This window comes from Festucalex cinctus, chromosome 1, assembly GCF_051991245.1.
Source record: "Festucalex cinctus isolate MCC-2025b chromosome 1, RoL_Fcin_1.0, whole genome shotgun sequence".
NCBI lineage: Eukaryota > Metazoa > Chordata > Actinopteri > Syngnathiformes > Syngnathidae > Festucalex > Festucalex cinctus.
This window is the reverse complement of record NC_135411.1, coordinates 44,979,766-45,000,969: the sequence shown is the minus strand read 5'-3', so window position 1 is coordinate 45,000,969 and position 21,204 is coordinate 44,979,766. Positions and strand designations below refer to the sequence as shown.

General features: G+C 38.8%; 1 protein-coding gene across 2 annotated transcripts in view; it reads left to right on the top strand.

Moving 5' to 3' along the window:
* Nucleotides 1–18,912, top strand: part of zswim5 (zinc finger, SWIM-type containing 5) — a 100,182-nt gene extending 81,270 nt beyond the window's left edge. Inside the window, exons 4-16 of one of the 2 annotated variants that reach the window (XM_077537322.1) lie at nt 1,087–1,235; nt 2,308–2,458; nt 2,972–3,148; nt 4,528–4,704; nt 5,682–5,828; nt 5,927–6,064; nt 8,408–8,559; nt 8,808–8,910; nt 9,302–9,437; nt 11,158–11,315; nt 11,395–11,558; nt 12,448–12,529; nt 14,411–18,912. In XM_077537322.1, the coding sequence (XP_077393448.1) occupies nt 1,087–1,235; nt 2,308–2,458; nt 2,972–3,148; nt 4,528–4,704; nt 5,682–5,828; nt 5,927–6,064; nt 8,408–8,559; nt 8,808–8,910; nt 9,302–9,437; nt 11,158–11,315; nt 11,395–11,558; nt 12,448–12,529; nt 14,411–15,273 (2,597 nt within the window). In that variant the 3' untranslated portion in view covers nt 15,274–18,912. Of the gene's footprint in view, nt 1–1,086; nt 1,236–2,307; nt 2,459–2,971; nt 3,149–4,527; nt 4,726–5,681; nt 5,829–5,926; nt 6,065–8,407; nt 8,560–8,807; nt 8,911–9,301; nt 9,438–11,157; nt 11,316–11,394; nt 11,559–12,447; nt 12,530–14,410 lie in introns of both variants that reach the window. The other variant, XM_077537314.1, reaches the window with a different exon arrangement.
* The last annotated feature ends 2,292 nt before the right edge of the window (nt 18,913–21,204 follow it).

Here is a 21,204-nt window from a genome sequence, read left to right as displayed (position 1 = left end):
GTTTTGTCAACAAAAGACCTTAAGTAAATATCTAAAAGAATAAATATTACTATGGTTTGTTGCAAGTTATTGCTGAAATGAAGCATATCCCAAAATGACAAAATATCACTTTAAATTTGAAAATGTATTTATGTGCAATTTTTCTTGCAGCTACATCACCCAGCCTTAATTTCATTTCCCCCACTCAGTGATATAGCAGTTGTAAAGCGCTCCACACATGAAATGTCCAGTATGTAAGCCCAGATGCTGTCACACCTCAGAGGCTCGCTGCACCTGAGGCTTGCAAACTCTGGTTTCAGTTGGCTAGCTGAATTACTAGACGTCTCCACCCCATTCCCTGCCTCGTTCTCGAGGTGACATGGTTGAGAATGCAATAAAGTGGAGACTTTTGATCTAGAGATGAAAAGAAGTGCAATGTCGGAGAGGACGGGGACGTGCATCAGGGATATGGCAAACTCAAAACAACTATTTACAGCTTTATGATTTTGATTCCATCTGTTAATGTTGACTTTGCACAGCTCTCCAGTTCAGAAAAAAACACATTGTGGTTCCTGTCTGTGTTTGACAAGAGAATGGGGTCGTGGAGGCTGTTGATCCACCAGCAAGGCTTTGATTGAGGAATGTTGCTGTTTGCTGGTTTGTGTTTCCCACAGCCAAATAGAAACGTGTGGTTTCATTTCCTCAGTTTCTTGCTTGATCAAAGCTACTACTCCCCCTTCCCCTGTTCCAAATCAAATTATTTAGAAACATGCGCACGGAAGAAAAAGGGAAACTAAGCAAAGTGGTATCGGCACACTTCCTGCTGCAGAAATCAAAATAAATACTGAATTCCACATTTTGTTTCATTCAGTTTGCAGAGTTGGGCAAATCCTGCATGAGCACAGGAAGTGTAATGTTTTTCTAGAGAGCCTGTTTGGAAATCAATTTCCCATGGTCTCAATCTGTTAAGAAAAAAACTTTGAGTGCACTGACAATATGACACTATAATCATTCCTTATTTTTTTTTAGTTGTGCTTTCTTTTTTTTCAACATGTCTCACATCATAATGACCCGCTGTTTAATTGTGTATGTATGTGTTTCCTTCAGGTGCTCCCGATCCAACTGCTGGTGCTAGCATTGATGATGACAACTGCTGGCATCTGGATGAAGATCAAGTAAGGGAACAAGTCAAGCAGTTTTTGTCCCAGGGAGGATACTACGGCTCTGGGAAGCAGCTCAACTCCATGTTAGCAAAGGTGCAGCTTGCTCTACTGGATTTCTTTTAGTATTCCTCACAACTTGCTCTTTAAATGCATTAGTAAGCAACCTGAACACACAAAAGATCGAATTTAATGGTATAATATTATATCAGGAATGAAATATCACCTGACACTGTTGGCTATGTAAATAAGATAAAAAGTAAAGTTGTTGCCTTTGATCATCAATTAGCATGCATTAATCATTGTTGAAATAAAGTCATATAATAATGATAAATCATATTTCTAAAACATATTCAACATGGAGTATACTGTTGGTGAAAGTCTTGATTAATTTACTACATGATTAGATCTGCTGAACTTCGCATTCTGCACAGTCAAAGGCCGCATTGATCTGGAATTAAATTTGACCATGTTCATGGCAAAAACGCAACATTTAGAAATTTGTAAATTGAATTTTTTAGCAGCACTCTGAATTGTCCCTAGGTGTGCTTGTGAGTGTGGATGGTTGTTCGTCTCTGTGTGCCCTGCGATTGGCTGGCAGCCAGTTCAGGGTGTCCCCCGCCTACTGCCCATAGCCAGCTGGGATAGGCTCCAGCACCCACTGTGACCCTTGTGAGGAATAAGCGGTTCAGAAAATGGATGGAATTTTTAGGCATTAACAGGTCTTAAGTGTGGTTAAATATAGATCTGGAAATCCTCAATCTGTTTTAGAGATTGTACATTTTCTCTTGAATATGAAATAAAACCATTCAGGAGACAGAAAAATAAATGCAGTAGTTGTGATACATTTCTGTTTTTCATTTCAGGCTCATTCTTTGAGTTGACTTAATGACAATTATCACAAAAGGTGTTTTGGAATTTTTCCACCAATTTCTGAAATCCACTAATTAAATGACAACTTAAGATAGGCGACTATTAACACCAAAGATTTTGAATATTAGTATTTCTCATCAAAGTCCATCACAACAAGTACTGTAACACGAACACTTGTTGATGAAAATATTAATAAACATTTAAGATAGATGGCTATTTCAACCGTTTCCTCTGCCAGTTACAAAATGTGACAAAATTTTCTCAATTTTTTTTGGGGGGGGGGTATCTTTTTTAGGTGCGTGAGATGCTAAGAATGCGCGACTCCAATGGTGCCCGGATGCTGACTCTCATAACGGAACAGTTTATGGCAGACCCTCGGCTGTCGCTATGGAGACAGCAAGGCACAGGCATGACGGACAAATGCAGGCAACTTTGGGATGAGCTAGGTAAGTGAAAACATAGTTTGCTTAATGTTGTTTTATGTAGTTTCTTGCTGTAGTCTACCTGGCTGGGCCTTTCTTCTCACTCATGGCTCAGAATGAACAATGAAGCGCTCAAATCAATAAAACTGCTCAGCTTCTGTGAAATCAATCTGAGTATTTAGGAGGTCAATGAGAACACTTCCTGGGCAAGCGAGAGTGATCATGACACAGAAATAACACTCAGTCTCATGTTTGTCAGTGATCTCATTGACTTGACTAAAAATGTAAAAAAAAATCCTGTTTAAAAACATATATAGTAGTTAATGTTGAAGAAGTACAAATGATGATTGTGTATAATTGTATAATTTTGTTATTAAGATACATTTATGACAAACTTAGGGGAAGATATAGATAGTCCTGCTATTTTGTAATTTTTTGTATTTTTTGTGTGTGCATATTTGACGTCACCATTTTTCTACAAAGTATATGAATCACTCAAAAAGTGTCAACAATGCATTTCTGACCTGACTGACCTAGGTGCATTGTGGGTGTGTGTGGTGTTAAACCCCCACTGCAAGAGTGAGGAGAAGAGCAGTTGGCTCAAGCAGCTGAAGAAGTGGAGCGACATGGATGTGTGCCCGCTGGAAGATGGCAACTATGGTAGCGAGCTCCCAAACATCACCAATGCTCTGCCGCAGAGCAACCTCGCCCAGGGTCAGTACACAAACACACGTACAGTACTATCCAGTCCTTCTTAGAATTAGGATGCACCAAATACAAGCTCTTACACTTAGTATCAAGTACTGATAATAATGCCGTTGTTTCTTGCAATTGTGATGAAAATGTATTTTATTCAAATGTATAAAAGAAAGACTTTTGCACTCTCTTTTTAGTACGTTGACGGCTAATGTGCCGTGGCGGAATGCCATAGCTCAGTTGTGGGAGCACGGCTGGCTCAGATGTAGCTTGAGAAATTCGCTTGCAGACAACCCGTCACTTTAATTCGCTCAGGCGGCTGTGTCCATCACCGCTTTTGTCATCCATTTTCCAGAGCAGAATTTGCTGTCATCCGTGTTTACCTTAAAGCAGGGGTGTCAAACTCATGTTAGCTCAGGGGCCGCATGGAGGAAAATATATTACCAAGTGGGCCACATCGGTCAAATAACGGTATATAACTTAAAAACGGGTGCCGTAAATTATACGCAGATTTTTGCTATTTGTGGGCCAGCCCTAAATTACGGAGCTCAACTGTCATGATATTGTTCCAAAAAAATAAAAATAAAAAATAAAATAAAATAAAAATATATATATATAAATGCAAATGGAATGCGGCAACGCTGAGTTCTGGACGTGTTAAATCACATGCGTTGCATATATATTGTTCCCAGAATGCATTGTGTGGCGCAGTTGTTTTATTATAACATTATATTACATTCTATTATATTATTATTCTATTATTATTATATTATTATTATATTAGATTACATTATAAAGATGCTAATCCTTGTCATATCTATTTGTGTTACGAGTAATTGAATTTGTGTCGTATTTAACACATTTGTTGGTCTATGATTAAAAATAATAATAATAATAATAATAATAATAATAATAATAATAATAGTAATTAAACAAACTGTAACTTTAAGTTGTGTGTAAAATAATGACATCCTGGACGATTCCCCTGTACAAGTTGCATTGCTCATCTGAGGACTGCTTGTGAAATTACAAATTTTATATATTTTGATTGTGGCCGGCTGATTAATTAATCCAACATTACTATTTTTTTTTCTTTTTCAAGCTTTACAAAATCATCTCGCGGGCCGGATTAAACCCCTTTGCGGGCCTGATCCGGCCCGCGGGCCTTATGTTTGACAACCCTGCCTTAAAGTATCTCCACATGCATGGCTGATATGGCTCTTACCTGGAAGGTCAATGTCAAACTGGTGAAGTGTTATCACTGTTATGGTATAGAAGCTTTTTCATGAGTCCAAATATGAGTACAAATCCACAGTCTCAGCACCTATGCCGATGCTGGTGTCTGTGCATCCACATCTAAATTATACACTGTCCCTGGTGTGTGTATTGCTTGTCAGACTCTCTGTCCAGGCCACGGAGGACCGTATTCAGCCGGGCGGTCGAGGCTTGCAACCTCCACTGGCAGGGCAGCCACCTTCAGAGGATTATCGGCAGTGATTACTACATGTCTCCATCATACCAGAGAGATGAGGATAGTCTGCTGTTTAATCCGCAGGGCCTGCCCCTCTGGCTTGGTACGCACATATACGCACGCAGTGAGTCAAGCATCTCAAACATTGAAAATGTTAATCGATTACCAGTTTTAGCAGCATAAACACATTGAAATATGCACAGTGTATACCTGTATTTTCAATGTATTTAACCAGTCTAAAGTCATCACTTTTTAAAAGTCAAACAATCAGTTATTTCTCATATGCAAACAACTTAGAGGTAGATTCAGTAAGAATGCGCTGCGTCCGGTAATAGCGCGAAATATTGTACCACAACTGCACCCGTAGTCTGTGCCCAGTTTCCCACCTATTCACTAAGGATATTTAAGGTTAGCGCCCTGCAAAGGCGACGCAAACCTTTAGTGAATAGGCCCCTTAGTGTATTCCTACAGTAAGTTAACTACGGCTGGGAATAAAAGTCCACAAATGTTGGTCGACGTAAAAATGCATGGGTCTAAGCTATACATAAGTAAGTGACTGAAGTTTATTCAGGGCTAATGCTAATCGCGATTGTTAATCATCTAGCATAGGCTAATTTTGTTGGTGTTTGTGTAATATATGCACATATGTGAAGAAGATAAGGAACAATGAGTATTTATATCCACTAAATTCAACTCAGGTTCAACCTTAGTGGAGTTTCCATCCATCCATCCATTTTCTTGACCGCTTATTCCTCACAAGGGTCGCGGGGGGTGCTGGCGCCTATCTCAGCTGGCTCTGGGCAGTAGGCGGAGGACACCCTGGACTGGCTGCCAGCCAATCGCAGGGCCTTAGTGGAGTTTATATTTATTTATTTATTTATTTATTTATTTATTTAATTAATTTTGTGGGGAAAAATAGGGGGCGGGGCTATTAATTATTTGATTAATAGATGGAATAATTGATGGGCAACTCAATTTTTTTTTAAAGTTGTTAGTGACAGCACTAAAGCTAACCCAACATACATGCAGTATACAGCAATTCTGGGAATTTCTTCAACATGTCTCCTGTCAAACATGCAGACCACGTACCGACAGCATGTGCTCGCGTAGATGCCCTGCGTTCCCACGGTTACTCCAGGGAAGCCTTGCGACTGGCAGTGGCCATCATCAACACGCTCCGCCTCCTACAGCAGCGTGAGATGGATATCTATAAACACCAAAAGAAAGGTAACACACATGGCCACCACTTTTCCTGTTGTCTAATACCTTTTGTTCTGTTTTGAGACAACTTGTGAATAAAATACTCTCAATTGTCCCTCCCCCAGAGCTTCTTCAGAGGGGCGTGACTACCACCACTAACCTGGAGGGTTGGGTAGGACATCCATTGGACCCCATTGGCTGCCTGTTTACTACACTCACCGAAACATGCAGGGTCGATGACGACAGCACCATGGATACAGGAGGTACAAAATGATTTACATGAACTGAATAATAGTCATATTTAGGTTGGTAAAACTATTTGCCAAATTGATTTTTCCTACCTGTACCATCTTTGGCATGGTTCAAACCTGCTGTCCAACAAACCTTCAGCTGACATTAAAAAATAAATGCAGTACAGTCTTGTTTATTGTGTCTATTAAATTCACTAAATACACAACAATACCTTGTACTAGATTATTCTGAATTTGGAATCTAACAGTACATCTGTTGGGTGATTTGAAGAAGGCTGTGCACAGGAAATAAATGCCATAACAAACAAAATTTTAGTAAAGAGTGGTCAAATATTGCCACGTCATGATGAGTCACACTGATAAGACTCCAAACCAAAACACTGTGGGTCCTATTCACCAAAGGTTTGCGTCGCCTTTGCACGCCGCTAACCGGCAAAAATTGAGCAATCTGGGAGCGCCTAATTCACTAAACACGCGCAGATGGAGAAATCCGTCACTAAGTGCGCAGCCAATCAGATTGCGTCACGGTGCGCCGGTGTTATTTGTGCGCATGTAAATTAGGTAATTTGCATACATTTGACGCAAAACATACCCACCCCAATGCAAATCAGACTCATTGATATGCTGCATCTAATTCACTAATGCCAGCGCAAATAGCCACACTGAGTTTGACGCAAATAACGTTTTTGGAAAGCATGCATTAACCTGCTGCAACCTCGATTCCGGGATCATGACAGCGGTGCATGGCACGGTGCACGCCGCTCTCTGGCTGTTCACGCAGAGAGGAGAGAGAGAGGGAGGGGGAAATTTTTCTATGTTGGTTTCGGACACATAACGTAACCCGGGCTGATCGGCAATGGCTGGGAGGCATTTTACGATCATTTTTACGTGCCAGATGCATACTGTACGGCCACGCCAACCTCTGAAAATATATTTTTTTAAAACGATCGCACCAATAATTTGTAATTTATGAATGAATGATGTCGTTGTCGTCCTCTCTGCTCTGTACAGCTTAATGGCGCTCTAAACGCTTCCTCTCGGTCCAACCTCGCTTTCTGATAATGTCATCTTACTATAACAGCCATGTTCTTGGCGCAAATCCATTGCCATGTGTGTTAAATCAGGTGCAAATTTGCTCCAAGCTGTCAGTTTTGTGGGCGTGTTTGCGCCGGTATATGATTAGAGTAATATCCTTAGTGAATAGGTGGGTAACTGGGCGCAGACTGCGGGTGCAGTTGTGGTGCAATATTTTGCGGACGCAGCGCATTCTTAGTGACTATGCCCCTCAGTGCTTTCATTAAAGCCAAGGAGGCTATAACAAAGTAGTTTGTAGTTTGTTTGAGGGTGTGCATATTTATGCAACTACATTATTGTACAGAATGTTTTGTTTGTTTCAGCCTATAACATTTCCATTTGTTTTTAAATTGATTTGTGCAATTTATAGGACATGTGAAAAGGGTAGAAGATGTTTTGAAATTAAGTGTTTACATCACAAAATCCTGGAATTAGAATAGGCGTTATATCCATTTTATATAAAATAATAATAATAATAACAACATCACCCATTATTTGTGCTCATCGGCATTTAAGATTTTTTTTTTTAATTGTATTTTTTTTCCTAAACAGGTGTCTCTTTCATGGTTACTGGCCTTTAGGGAATTATTCCATCTATTTAAACAAGACATTGTAGCCATAGTTTTGATTTTTACCATGTCCCTCTTTGTTTCTGTTCCTGGAAGACTGCTGCTCATTTACTCACTCGAGTCATATATCCCTTTGCTAGTCAGGGAGTTGAACCTGTGGACCCTTGGTCACAGACCGTGTTCTCTGACCAATACACCCCTGTTAAGCTTTAACACAAACAGATAAAAGTCGTGCAAAGAAAGAAACTTTGGATTGAATGAACTGGCTTTCTCGGAAAAGTAAAACAATATATTTTTCTAAGACTGCATAATTTGTGATCACAATTTTAACTACTACATTCACATTGTGGACCTTGGTTATTTTTATATTAAGTGTTTGACACTTTTGGTTGTTCCCTTATCAGTGTGTTGAACACAAACTAGTTTTGTCTATCGATCACAAGCTGCACTGAAGTTTTAGGATGTCTTAGTTGGAGGGAAGCTCCCTAAAATATAACAAAACAAAAAAAAATGTGTTATTTAGCATGGTTACTTGCATTAGTTTGGACATGTTTAAGATGAGTCCAACACTAACAGAGCATGCAGGTTAGTTATAAGTGGGGGATTTTGGTGGATCATTATTATTATTATTTTACCTTAGATTTATAACAAATCAACTGTCATTTCTGAAGTTACCATCTGATACTTGTATTTCTTGTCTCCCATCCAAAAGAGGGTGAGCCCAGACGTCCAGTCTACCACCATGTACCAGTGTGGGGCAGTCATGATGGAAGAGAGTCCTACCTGACTCTAGCCTTGGAGGTGACTCTGATGGGCATGGGCCAACAAAGGATAATGCCAGAAGGTCTCTATGCTCAGGACAAGGTAGGAAAGTCCAGAAGTGCGGACTATCATATACTGCCCACTTTTTTTTCTTATCATCAAGTCATCTTGTTCTCTGGAAAAACAAAAAACAAACAAACAGATCTTGAGGTTTTGTGCAATTATTAAAAGATTACTCAAAGATACAGTATTTTTGTTGTGTGTACAGTTTTTGGAACATTCTGTATTGGCCATACTGTACAGGATATTGTGCAATGTGTTTAAGCTTTCAATCTTGTGTTGTTGTGCAGGTGTGCCGCAATGAAGAGCAAATTGTAACAAAGCTGCAAGAACTCGAGCTGGACGACGTACTGGTTCAGACTCTCCGGAAACAGGCCATACAGTTACTAGAAGGTACAAACATCCACAAACATTTGACGTGTTGTACTCATTTGATCATGTTTGTCCCATATCATGCATATACTAAATGCAAATACATTCCACCTCCAAAAGTATTGGAAAAGAGAGGCCAATTTCTTTATTTTTTGCTGTAGACTGAAAAGATTTGGGTTTGGCAACAAAAGATGAAGATGACACAAGATGTATTATTTATTTACATGTGGATCAGATAAACAACTTTGTAAACATTACTTTGAACCCATCCTTTTTTCACACGTTTTCATTCTACAGCAACAATAAAATCACCCCCCCAAAAAGTCTCCATTCCAATAGTTTTGGTGGCAAGTGAATGTAAAACACATTGTCCTTGAAACCTGCGAATGATTTATTTTCTGTATGTACGCAGCTGGTCCATTCAGCGGTCTAGGCGAGGTCATCCACAGGGAGAGTGTTCCTATGCACACTTTTGCCAAGTACCTCTTTTCTGCACTGCTGCCACATGATGCAGAGCTGGCATATAAGGTGGCCCTCCGCGCCATGAGGTCAGACTTTTGAACCGCTGTGCTTGTATACTTTTAGTTCTCATTTTGTTCGATCAAATGTTGATGCTCTGCCTGTTAAATTGTTAAAGGAAGATTCTCCGTGCAGTCTGTGAGTGATATATATGATGAGATTGTTTGATTTTTTTTCCCAGGAATTTGAAAATGAAACTTGCATAACTATATATGCTCAGCGTATTTCGAAACACGGGAACAATATAAATCTGTGTTATATACTACATTCTCAGCACGGTCTTCAATATAATGAAATTGGACTCCACAGCATAAATGAATACAAACGTGAACTGTGCCATCATTTAGCTGCAAGTGACATCAAATGGATGTCTAAGCCATATCTTTGTGAATACGTACTGACAGTACAATACTTTGTACTTGGTCATAACTGAATATACCAACTCTGTTTTAATGCAAAGACTCTTATCTTGCGTTATTAACATTCAAAAGATCAGTATAAGGTAAAAGTTGATCATGTATGATTTTTTTATTTTTTTATTTTTTCAAATTTGCTATTTGTTTACCGTTTAAGCAATAAATTCTGAATCAACTCGAATGGGTTACTAGTTGTACTGGACTTTTGCCAAAAAAAAAAAAAAAACTCATAGTCCAACAAATTAAAAATCCAGTTTGATCATAATGGTAAATTGAGTTTCCTTATATAGTGCCTTATTATTCTACACCATGTTGTCCAAACTCCAAAGCACTTAACCATGCCTCATATTCACTTTTTTTTTTTTTTTTAATAACTTATTGCCGTGTACTAAGACTGTATGAGGCCGACGCACTATGGAAAAGTTTTCCTTTTCAGTTTAAAATAACTTACTTTTAATCTCCAGGATCACTTCCCATACAGTGGCCAGAACATGGGTGTTTTTATTTCCCGCCCTTTTGGTCAAGTTTTAAATCCATCCATATTCTGTTGATATAACACTAAGCTAACTTGAGAGGGCTCGTGTCTCATCTCCAACGTCCAAGTTTGCGAACTCACTTCATGCTAGGACAGCATCTGAGGTCAACGGTGAAGTAACGACAAATGTGTTGATAATACGGATGTAAAGATATCCAAACATCACGATACGATATTTCACAATATGAAGGTCATGATACGATAATTATCACGATATTGTGGGGGAGTTGGCGATATTTAAAAAAGATCACAATATTGTAAAAAAAATACAAATAAAAAATAAATAAAAAAAGCAGAATATTGTGCTTTTGTACATAAAAGCAATGCATATAAACCACCTACAATCTCGAATAACAATACTGAGGCACTTACTTGCTAATGCAAACACACATTGATCGCTTCACAAGAAAATTAGGTTCCCCCTTCATCTGACAATTAGCATAGATTTTAAACAGAAGGCCAAAACATCCCGAATGAAAATTAAATTGCACTAATAAACTAGCTACTAGAGGGTGCTAGAACTGCACAAATGGAAATGTGTTCCTTTTAAATTATGTGAACATGATGACGGCGATATTGTGGCAGTTTTAATATCACAATATCACAATATTGCCCTTATCGTTACATCCCTAGTTGATAACACTTCCTAAAAGGACTTTATTGACTAATTACTGGGCAGTTTAATTTAATGAGCTGGCTAAACACATGCTCATTGCAATCCGAGTTACCACCAATTGATGCGCAGCACTATTGTTAACAGATAATATCTTGGTAATCCTGTGAATGGTATTAATTTAGGTTGCCAGTTCTGGAGTCATCTGCAGGCTCCGGGGATGTCGGTCACCCTCATCATGGCATTTCCATCGTTCCAAGTAGATATCCACGCTGGTTCACTTTAGGACACCTGGAGTCACAGCAGTGCGAGCTCGCTTCGACTATGCTAACTGCTGCTAAAGGTACAGTCCTGGCTTTGACTATTGTCTCTTTGTGATTAGAATTCCAATTCTTAACACTCATGTTGCTCCTAATCTGTAGGTGACATGTTGAGATTGCGGACAGTCCTGGAAGCCATCCAGAAAAACATCCACTCTTCTTCCTTAATCTTTAAACTAGCCCAGGATGCCTTCAAAATAGCGACACCTGCAGACAGCCCGCCTGATATCACGCTGCTCAATGTGGCCTTGGAGCTAGGACTTCAGGTAGTGTGTGTGGGTTTCTGTGCGTCTGTAGCTGTGCATGTGTCCTTCATAGGAAGAAATAAAACTTGACATGATGAGAATTAAATGCTTTTATTGTGCTGAATTATTTTTTCCTTCCCACTTTTCTGCTGTTCTGTACAGTGCTTTGACTAAAAGTGCTCTACAAATAAATGTATAAATATATTATTATTATTATTATTATTATTATTATTATTAATAATAATAACTTTTTGGATTGTCAATTTTGGACCCATGCATATACTGTATGTATGTACTTACAGATTCTATTCAAATCTTATTCAATTTGACTATTTATATAATCTTTGATCATATTTCTTTGTGTGTCTATTAGCGTTGTTCCGATACCGTTTTTGGCCCCGATACCGATTCCAATACCCAGCTTTGCAGTATCGGCTGATTCCGATACCATACCAATACCGAAGGTTTTTTTTCTCAACATGAAAAAGCTGTCCTGCCATTGGTTGAGAGCATTCAAGGGCCAATAGGATATCTTAGATCGGCATGTAGTGAACATGTCACATATCAGTGAATGTCGTGCACGAGCAAGACACAAGATGCTGCATCCAAGGTCCTATATTAGCGTTGGAATTAATGGTATCAGCATGTTACTTGTTAGTAGTCACCAATACCGCTGTTTTAATGCAGTATCAGGGCCTCTGCCGATACCAGTATCGGTATCGGAAAAACACTAATGTATATTATATATTCAAGAGACCAACGTGAACAGAGACATGTAACTCATGATGCTGCACAGGCATGATGGGGGAAACTCACACATGTAGAAAATGGCCCAGTTGAACTTCAAAGTTATTGTTCCCTTTGTACACAGTTGCAATGCATGATCATCTTGTCGCTATTCATGTTGCAGGTGATGAGGATGACACTGTCCACTCTCAACTGGAGAAGGAGAGAGATGGTCCGCTGGCTGGTAACCTGTGCAACTGAAGTCGGTATGTTGAACGTTGTATTATATTCACTTGTATTATATTATTGGACTAAGCATGACTTAACTGATGCGAATAGCTGCTCAAATCCTTTATTAAGAAATACTATTTTTTTTTATGTATTTATTTATTTATTTATTTATTATGGGAAACTCACTCAACAGAAACTCCAAGAAACGTAATAAAACAAATACACACCATATATCAGGGTTCACCAAATTCTGGTCTTCAAGATCCGGAGTCCTGCAGGTTTTAGATGTTTCCACCCACTAGCACACCTGATTCATATAATCAGCTCATCAGCATGCCTGATAATGATCCTGGTCTTTAGTATCAGGTGTGTTGGTAGACGGCAACATCTAAAACCTGAAGGACTCCGGACCTCGAGGACTGGAATTGGTGAACCCTGCCATATATCCTAAAATATCGGCCTCTTCTTTAACGCCTCACGTGGACCTCATCGTTATCAAATAAAGGCCCGTCCCCAATTAGATATTGCCTTTTTTTCCTCTCAGGAAAGGTGGCACCAATGTGGGAGATCCTTGTCTTAGACAAATCAACCAAAGGAAATTGTTTCAAAACAAACAAACAAACAAAAAATACAGTACATTAAATAGGGCAACTTAAATGTTGGAGAGGGGCCAAAATTTTTCGGCAGTGCTACTCAGGGGGCCACATAGAGCCACGCACATCCCAAAATGCTATTTATTGCAAATATGGACAAAATATGTGCATATGTGAAAAATATGTGCTCTTAATATATTTCATTTTTTATAATATATTTCTCATTTCAAGGATGGCACAACTGCTTGAACAAACCATTAAGTGCAAAAACGCCTTTTGTGCTCACAAAAACTCACAAAAATCATCACACTCAAAACTTCAGTATTACTGTACTGTTTGTCTTGCATAACATTCCAAATCTGCACAATCTTTTTCAAGCCTACTCATGTTTTAGTATCGGAGAGTATAAGACCCAGTGTATCTGCAACTAAGCCGTGTCTGCCATCTATTGGTGAATGGTGATATTACAAATTAAAACTACACTTGACAGTTTGGCACCCATGATTTTACATATTGGCTGATTTTTTTTTTCTGTCTCTCTTGTCGTTCTCTTTGTTTTTATTCTTTCTTTTTTCAGATTATATATATATTTTTTAATATTTTAGTGGTCTTGTTCAGTTTTTACGACATTTTGTTCCAATTCAGCCTTACATTTTTTCTTGAAATCATATAATTGAATGCTTATCAATGTTTCTGGCAGATTTTTATGGGTTTGTAAAAATATAATGTCCCTATGTTTTTGTCATGTGCTGGAGGTTGGATTCCAAAGCGCAGACACAAATATGGTTTTAACTATTTATTCACATCGAGAGGCGTAGAACAAACTTGACGAGACGAGAAAGAAAGAGATTTGCACAGAAGGCAGAAAGTAATAATCCGGTGAAACACACAATTCTCAGACTGCACCTACAGACAGTGAATCGATCTGTAGCAAGTAAAAGACTATGTCCAGACATCACCTAAATGATTAAAGATCGACATCACATAGCCTAAAAGTAGTTGAAACTAGATGATGGTTATATGATAGTTACATCAGTTCAAAACAGACACTTGTTATACAAGTACAAAACAGACACTTGACCTCACGGTCGTGAACCCAACTTAACAGGTCATGAACTCAAACTTAACCCTGGCGTGACCTCAGACATGACAGTTTTTGTGCTCAGACCAATGTCTGTCTCATGTAAAAGTAGTGATCTGCCGCCATCTTTTTGTAGACAATTATAAATTTTTCACGAATCCTCCTGTTCTCAGCTGGGCTCAGTCCCGATGCCCTGCAAACAGTGGGAGCGCACCAATATCTTCTTCCTCTGTTTTTCTCAGGTCTCCGTGCCCTGGTGAACATTTTGCAGAGCTGGTACACTCTCTTCACGCCCACCGAGGCCACCAGCATCGTTGCGGCCACCGTCATGTCGCACAACACCATCCTGCGCCTCAGCCTGGATTATCCGCAACGGGAGGAGCTGGCCAGTTGCGCGAGGACGCTGGCGCTTCAGTGCGCCATGAAGGACCCCCAGAACTGCGCCCTGTCGGCTCTGACTCTCTGCGAGAAGGACCACATCGCCTTTGAGACGGCCTACCAGATCGTGATCGACGCGGCCTCCACCGGGATGACGTACTCGCAGCTCTTCACCATCGCCAGGTACATGGAGCACCGGGGGTACCCGTTGCGCTCCTTTAAGCTGGCCTCCCTTGCCATGACGCACTTGAACCTGGCGTACAACCAGGACACGCACCCGGCCATTAACGACGTCCTGTGGGCCTGCGCGCTCAGTCACTCCCTGGGGAAAAACGAGCTGGCCGCTATTATCCCCCTGGTGGTGAAGAGCGTGCACTGCGCCACCGTGCTGTCCGATATCCTGCGGCGGTGCACCATGACGGCGCCGGGTCTCGCCGGCATTCCCGGCCGAAGGAACTCCGGGAAGCTGATGTCGACGGACAAGGCGCCTCTGCGCCAGCTGCTGGACGCCACCATCTCGGCGTACATCAACACCACGCACTCTCGACTGACGCACATCAGTCCGCGGCACTACGGCGAGTTCATCGAGTTCCTGAGCAAAGCGCGGGAAACGTTCCTGTTGGCGCAGGACGGCCACATTCAGTTTGCCCAGTTCATAGACAACCTCAAACAAATCTACAAGGGCAAAAAGAAACTCATGATGCTTGTCAGGGAACGATTCGGTTGACCCCAGATAACCCCTTCATTCTCTTCAGGAAGTTATATAGTTCTATTTAAAATCATTTTGAACTCCTTGTGTTCTTACATGTTCAGTTGAGCCATTTATTGACAAACGTTTTTTTTCCCCAATGTGACTGTTTTGTTTTTTGAATGTGAACCAGGAAGTGTTTGCAGTGCATTGCTCTACTTCTAAACTGCTAAGAGGGGCAAAAGGCTCAAAATGTCAAAGATAAACAACAAACGCAGCCTTTTTTTGTTTGTTTTTTTGCCCAATCCCAACAAATGTTGAATTTCACATAAAAAAAAAAGTCATAAGATTGTGAAAAGCAGAACTAGCTTTCTTTAGTATGTGACATGTACAAAGAAACCAAAACATTAGCTGACAGGCGTCTTTGAGACAGAAGCAGCAGGGAAGAAGCAGGCAAAAATAAAATAAAAATAAACACGGAGGTGTTACGATCATACCTCAACTGTCTCATTTATCAGCTTTAACGTCCATGTTGAGAAAACGCTTTTTTGCATTCAGGGCCTATGAGTAGAGAGGGCGAGCCACAACAACAGTGCAGTGATAAAATTCCAAAGACTTGATCAAAAGCCGTGTAAACCAACATTCAGTATGGCAGAAGAGCTGTTCTTCCTTACGATCATACACGTACGATAATTTGGAGTTGATTATTATTATTTTTTTTAATAATCTCCTACTAATCGAAATGGTTTGTAGTGTGTGACTATTTTTTGAATGTCGTCTGCTATTCCATTGGAAAGTTTGAGATATATTTGGGCCTTGTCAGCTAGTTTTCTTGACATCATAAGATCTATTGTGGGAACTTGAGGATTTCCTAACTAAACTTCCTCTTTGAAACTAGTAAATAGTTGCAACTTTGGTTGCTTGGTGACACTTCTGAACAATTACATCCCACATAAGGAGTGAGATTTGTTACAAATCAACAACAAAAATAACTAGATAAGCCTAAAAAGAAATCACAAACAGCACTGAAAATATTGCATCAAATATGATGTGCTTCTAATACGACTTGAAATTTTTCCTGATAGATTCAATGTCACTCTAACAATAGTTCATAGTTGTAATTTGAGCAGATGTTATTTGGCATTATTGGAACTTTGTTCATTCTGCAGCTAGAAAATGTCACAATACAAGCACTTCACACAAATACCTCTTCAGTACGTTCCTGCCGCTTTCAGCATTCACTTCATTTATTTATTGATGTTTGCCAACTTTGTATGACAAAGAATGGCCGCCATAAAGCCTGTGATGTTGACAGGAGGATTTAAAAAGGGATTTTTTTTTTTTTATTACATTCCATCAGAGGTGATCTTCTGTGTCACTGTATCCATTTTTTCTGCTTTTTTTTTTTTTAATTGAAGAAACAAGAACGAAAAAGAAAACAAGAGAGAGGCTAAACTTAGTTCTCAGGGACATCACTTAATGAAACAAAACAAATAGTAGCATTAAGCATTTAAAATATTGTAAATATTAAAGTGTCAATTCAGAAAATTGTAAAATTATAATTATTTATGATAAGTATGTTGTGTTTGTTTTTTGTTGTTTTTTTTGGGGGGGGGTTGTATTTGAACTGTTTTGGATGTGGGGGATTTGACAGCATTTTGTAAGAGCAAAGACTTTTCTCAGGTGCTCCTGTGTACATTTCTGTTTTGCTATATTTTGCTGTTTTTGTTTGTACTTTTTTTTTATTATTATTATTTGCAAAGACTAAAGTTTTCACAAAAAAAGCATGTAAGTTGAGGAAAATGGGCACAGATACCTGACTTAATCCTGACTATGCAGAACCACTTGGACGGGCCTTTCAAGATGGCTCCTTAAGTGTGCAAGATAAGACGCGGTGGATTGAACCACTATTAGAGAGGCGGGGGAACAAGCAAGCCAAACTCCAGTCTGCTTTGCAATTGGACAATGTACAAGTCAGCTGACTTGGCTTGGTTGCAGCTTATGGATGAGCGCGAAACATTGAAACTGGGAAAATGCCTTTCTTGACCTATCAATGTACAAAGTCTTTTTTGCTTTACTTCTTTGTGGGTTTGATTCAATCAGGACTCAAAAGCCTTTAGTGTCTTCTCAAGGAGTCGTCATGTGTTGGCGCTTATGTTAAGAGGACAACACCTAAACGTCACAAAAAGCAACTATGAACAAATGGGATGGCCTTTTGGATGACCTTAATTGCTTGTTTTTAAATCTGTTCTTTGATATCTTCTGACAAATTGTTTGGTTGTAGGGCTGGGCGATATGGCTGAAAACTGTATCACGATACAAGTATTTCTATTTCAGTCAATATCATACAGTATATTGATTTCTTTTTCATTTATTTTACTTGTTTAGAGCAAGAAAAAAAAAAGATTAAAGATATAATGCAACTATCCAGAGGGAAAATACCGTCTGTCAGTATAATAAATTTTCAAGGAATGTACGAATGTTTTTGTGTACGTTGTGATGCAGTGTAATGTGCAAAGTTGTTTACATCCATTCTCCTGACTCAAGCATAAATGCTTATTTGCGGAAGATGCTATACGCCACCGTTGATACAATTACATTTGCCTTCATTCGTTGTTCATATATAATGTTACAGTTGACCCACTGTCTTACTTGTTAGCAGGCTCATTAATGCCATAAGATGTTATTGGTTTACCTGTTTGTGACATCATAGCAATGCATAGTGTCGGAGTCGGCTAAAAAACACCAGAGCTAGCATGTCAGTCAGGAACTCCTTGACTTCTACTCCAGCGTCTTCGGGTGGGCACTTGCCGACTCAGCGGTGCTCAAAAAACATCTTTGTGCTCAAAACTTCCGCTTGTAATTGTGGCACAAATCAAACAGCTGCTGTAGCCTCTGTCTACAGAATTCCGGAGTCATGGTTTCCTTTTCCTTTGAATCAATCTCCGTATTGAACACATTGTGTCTTGATATCGACCACGTGTCTATCGCGATATTTGAATTATCGCCCAGCCCTGTTTGGTCACGGGCCATCCCTCAAGCCATTTGCCTTGCTGTGTCCAACTTGAATAAGCATCGGTGACATTGATGCTCTGCAGCAGACTTGATCTAGAACGAAGGTGGAATCTTCTGCATGAAGAAAACATCCATTGAAAGAACACAGGACTGTGGCATGTACTTGCACCAGTTGCTTGAACAGGAAGCTCCAGTAAGCTGCCTTTACCGTGATTTATCTTGTCAAACCGACAGTGTCGTGACTTCCTCCCTCTAGTTTTGTCTGTTTACGCTTGCGGGAGGAAGAAGAGCTTCACGTGTTTTTCCACATCCGTTCATTTTGTCTTTCTTTTGTAGGAGAGTACCATTTGCTGGTAGCATTCATTGACTAGTTCACCTATTGTTTTCCCGTTTGTTTGGTTTCTAACTTAAGGGAATATTGAAAGTGTTTGTCGCCTCTTTGTGCTACTGATTATAAAAAGGTATTTCCAGTATTTGTTGCCACAGAAGTATGATAGCATAACATCAACACTTTTTTATTTATAATTTTGTTTTTGTGCGAATTCTTGAGCTACTGTCTATAAAGCGAGGATTTATTACTATTTATGTATCGCTACTACCATTTTATATTGATTTGTGTTGGACTCTCAGTGCTTTTCTATGAATAAAGTGTGAAACACGTTACACAGACATTTTGTCTACTGCTTAAAATAAATAAAACAATTAAATCCCGCTTGTCACATCCATAGTTAATTTAAGGAGTGTATTACCAAAAAAAAAACTATATGGACTTAGAATCCTACTCAAAACGAAAGTGGATATGAGAGTATGTACAGGACAACTCATAATGTGGCTCATGTTGTCTATGGCCTCCTTGTACTTATATGCACTCCACTTCAGTGGTCGTGACCCTGATGAGAAAACGGAAGGTCTTCTGGTGGATTTCCTCCCAGATCAGGAGGAGTTTAATCAGATATCTACTCAAATTTACAAAGGCCTCTTAAAAACAACCACAGCTGGAAATGGCAATACAACGATTACAAATAAATAAATACAAACTGAGATGATTTAAAAAAAAAAAAAAAAAAAAAAAAAAAACAGCAGTTAAAGACCAAGAATACATTTGGGTTGAGGGTGAGTTTTAAAGATCGACAGTAAGGGCCCCTTACTGTCGATCTTTAAAACTTTTTAATTTTTGAAAAGTTTGTAATTTTTAAATTAACAAATATATATTTGTAACTTTAATGAATTTTAATTAATTTAATTAGCCTTTAAATTAATTCATTTAAAAAAAAAATACATTTTTAAAACAGTACCTTGGTAACTTAAAAAATTACAATCTTTTTAAAAATTAAGTATTTATAACTTTTTAATTCATTGTAATTAATGTAATTAACATTCAAATTAATTAGTTAAAATTCATTTAAAAAAATGTTTTTAAAACAGTACCTTGGCAAATTTAAAAATGACAAACTTTTTAAAAATGCAAAAAAATATATAGAACTTTTTAATTAATTTAAATTAATTAACATTCAAATTAATTAATTAAAATTAATTTAAAAATGTTAATTTTTAAAACCGTACCTTGGTACCTCTTGAAGCAGGTGATCAGCTGACCTGAGGCATCAGGAAGTGGTGTAGGGATTCAGATGGAGTAACTCCGAGCGGTAAGTTGGGGCCCAGACCATTTCGAGATCTAAAAACGAATAAAAGAGGAGCGACCCCATAACTGAACCCTGTGGAACTCCATAGAGCAGTGCAGCTGAGTGAGACTGGGAACTATCGAGCTTGACAGTCTGCGGTGTGACGATTAACCCAATATGATGCTCCAGATGTGCTTGATTGACTGGACCCAGTCAACTCCCTTCATTATCTAATGACTATAGCGCACTCCGGTCCCATGAGGCCAATCATTGCCATGTACCAGACAGAACATAGGACACATGACACCTTCATTTCGCATACTTTCAGTCCCTTCCAATAGTATTGGAACAGTGAGGATATTTCTAGTTCAATTAGTTTTGCTAAAGACTGAAAACCTTTCAATTGTGCATCAACAAATAAATCTGGGAGCATATCAGCTTTTCTTTTGTTTTGTTTTTACCTCTAGGTAGGTAGATAGAGGCTTGCATGGAGCTTATGGCTGCTTCAAACAATGTCTGCCTCATACAAGGTTATTTTGGTTAATGAAAGTAACGGGGAAAAAAAATCAAAAAACATTTTTGTTAATGATAAAATAAAAATGAAAATGCTTTTGAAAAAACGAAAACTAACTGATACTATGTTTTATGTTTACAAAACTAAAACTAGAATTATAGTGAAACTGCCCTTCGTTTTATCCATCCATCCATTTTCTTGACCGCATATTCCTCACAAGGGTCGCGGGGGAGCTGGAGCCTATCCCAGCTGGCTTTGGGCAGTAGGCAGGGTACACCCTGAACTGGTTGCCAGCCAATTAAAGGCCCTTCGTTTTAGTCTTTGGTAATTAATTTAATACATGAGCCTTTGAGGATGATTTTAAATTTGATTTTAAGTGTACTTCGGTATTAACCGGAATAAAGACGTTTGAAAGTGTGTCACACAGAAGTGACGTCATCTAGCAGCAGCCAAAAGAAAAGCACCTTCAGATGATGTCACTCTCAGCTGAAATGCAACGCTAGGTAAGAAATGTGTTACTTTTTTCATATTACCATGGTGTTTATTAAATACTGCATACAAGTGATACACATTAAAACAAACGAAAACTAATACTGAAATTAACTAAAGCTAAACTAAAACTAAGCATTAAAAAAAAAACTAAAACTAATAAAAACTAACAGAATCACCCTGAAAACTAATGAAAAAGAACAAAATTTAAAAACAAAACTCGAAATGAAAAAATGAAGACTAATTCCCAAACTATAACAACCCTGGCCTCATATGAATATACAGTATTCAATGAATAATTGGACAAAGGAACAATTTGTCTTTCAGGCT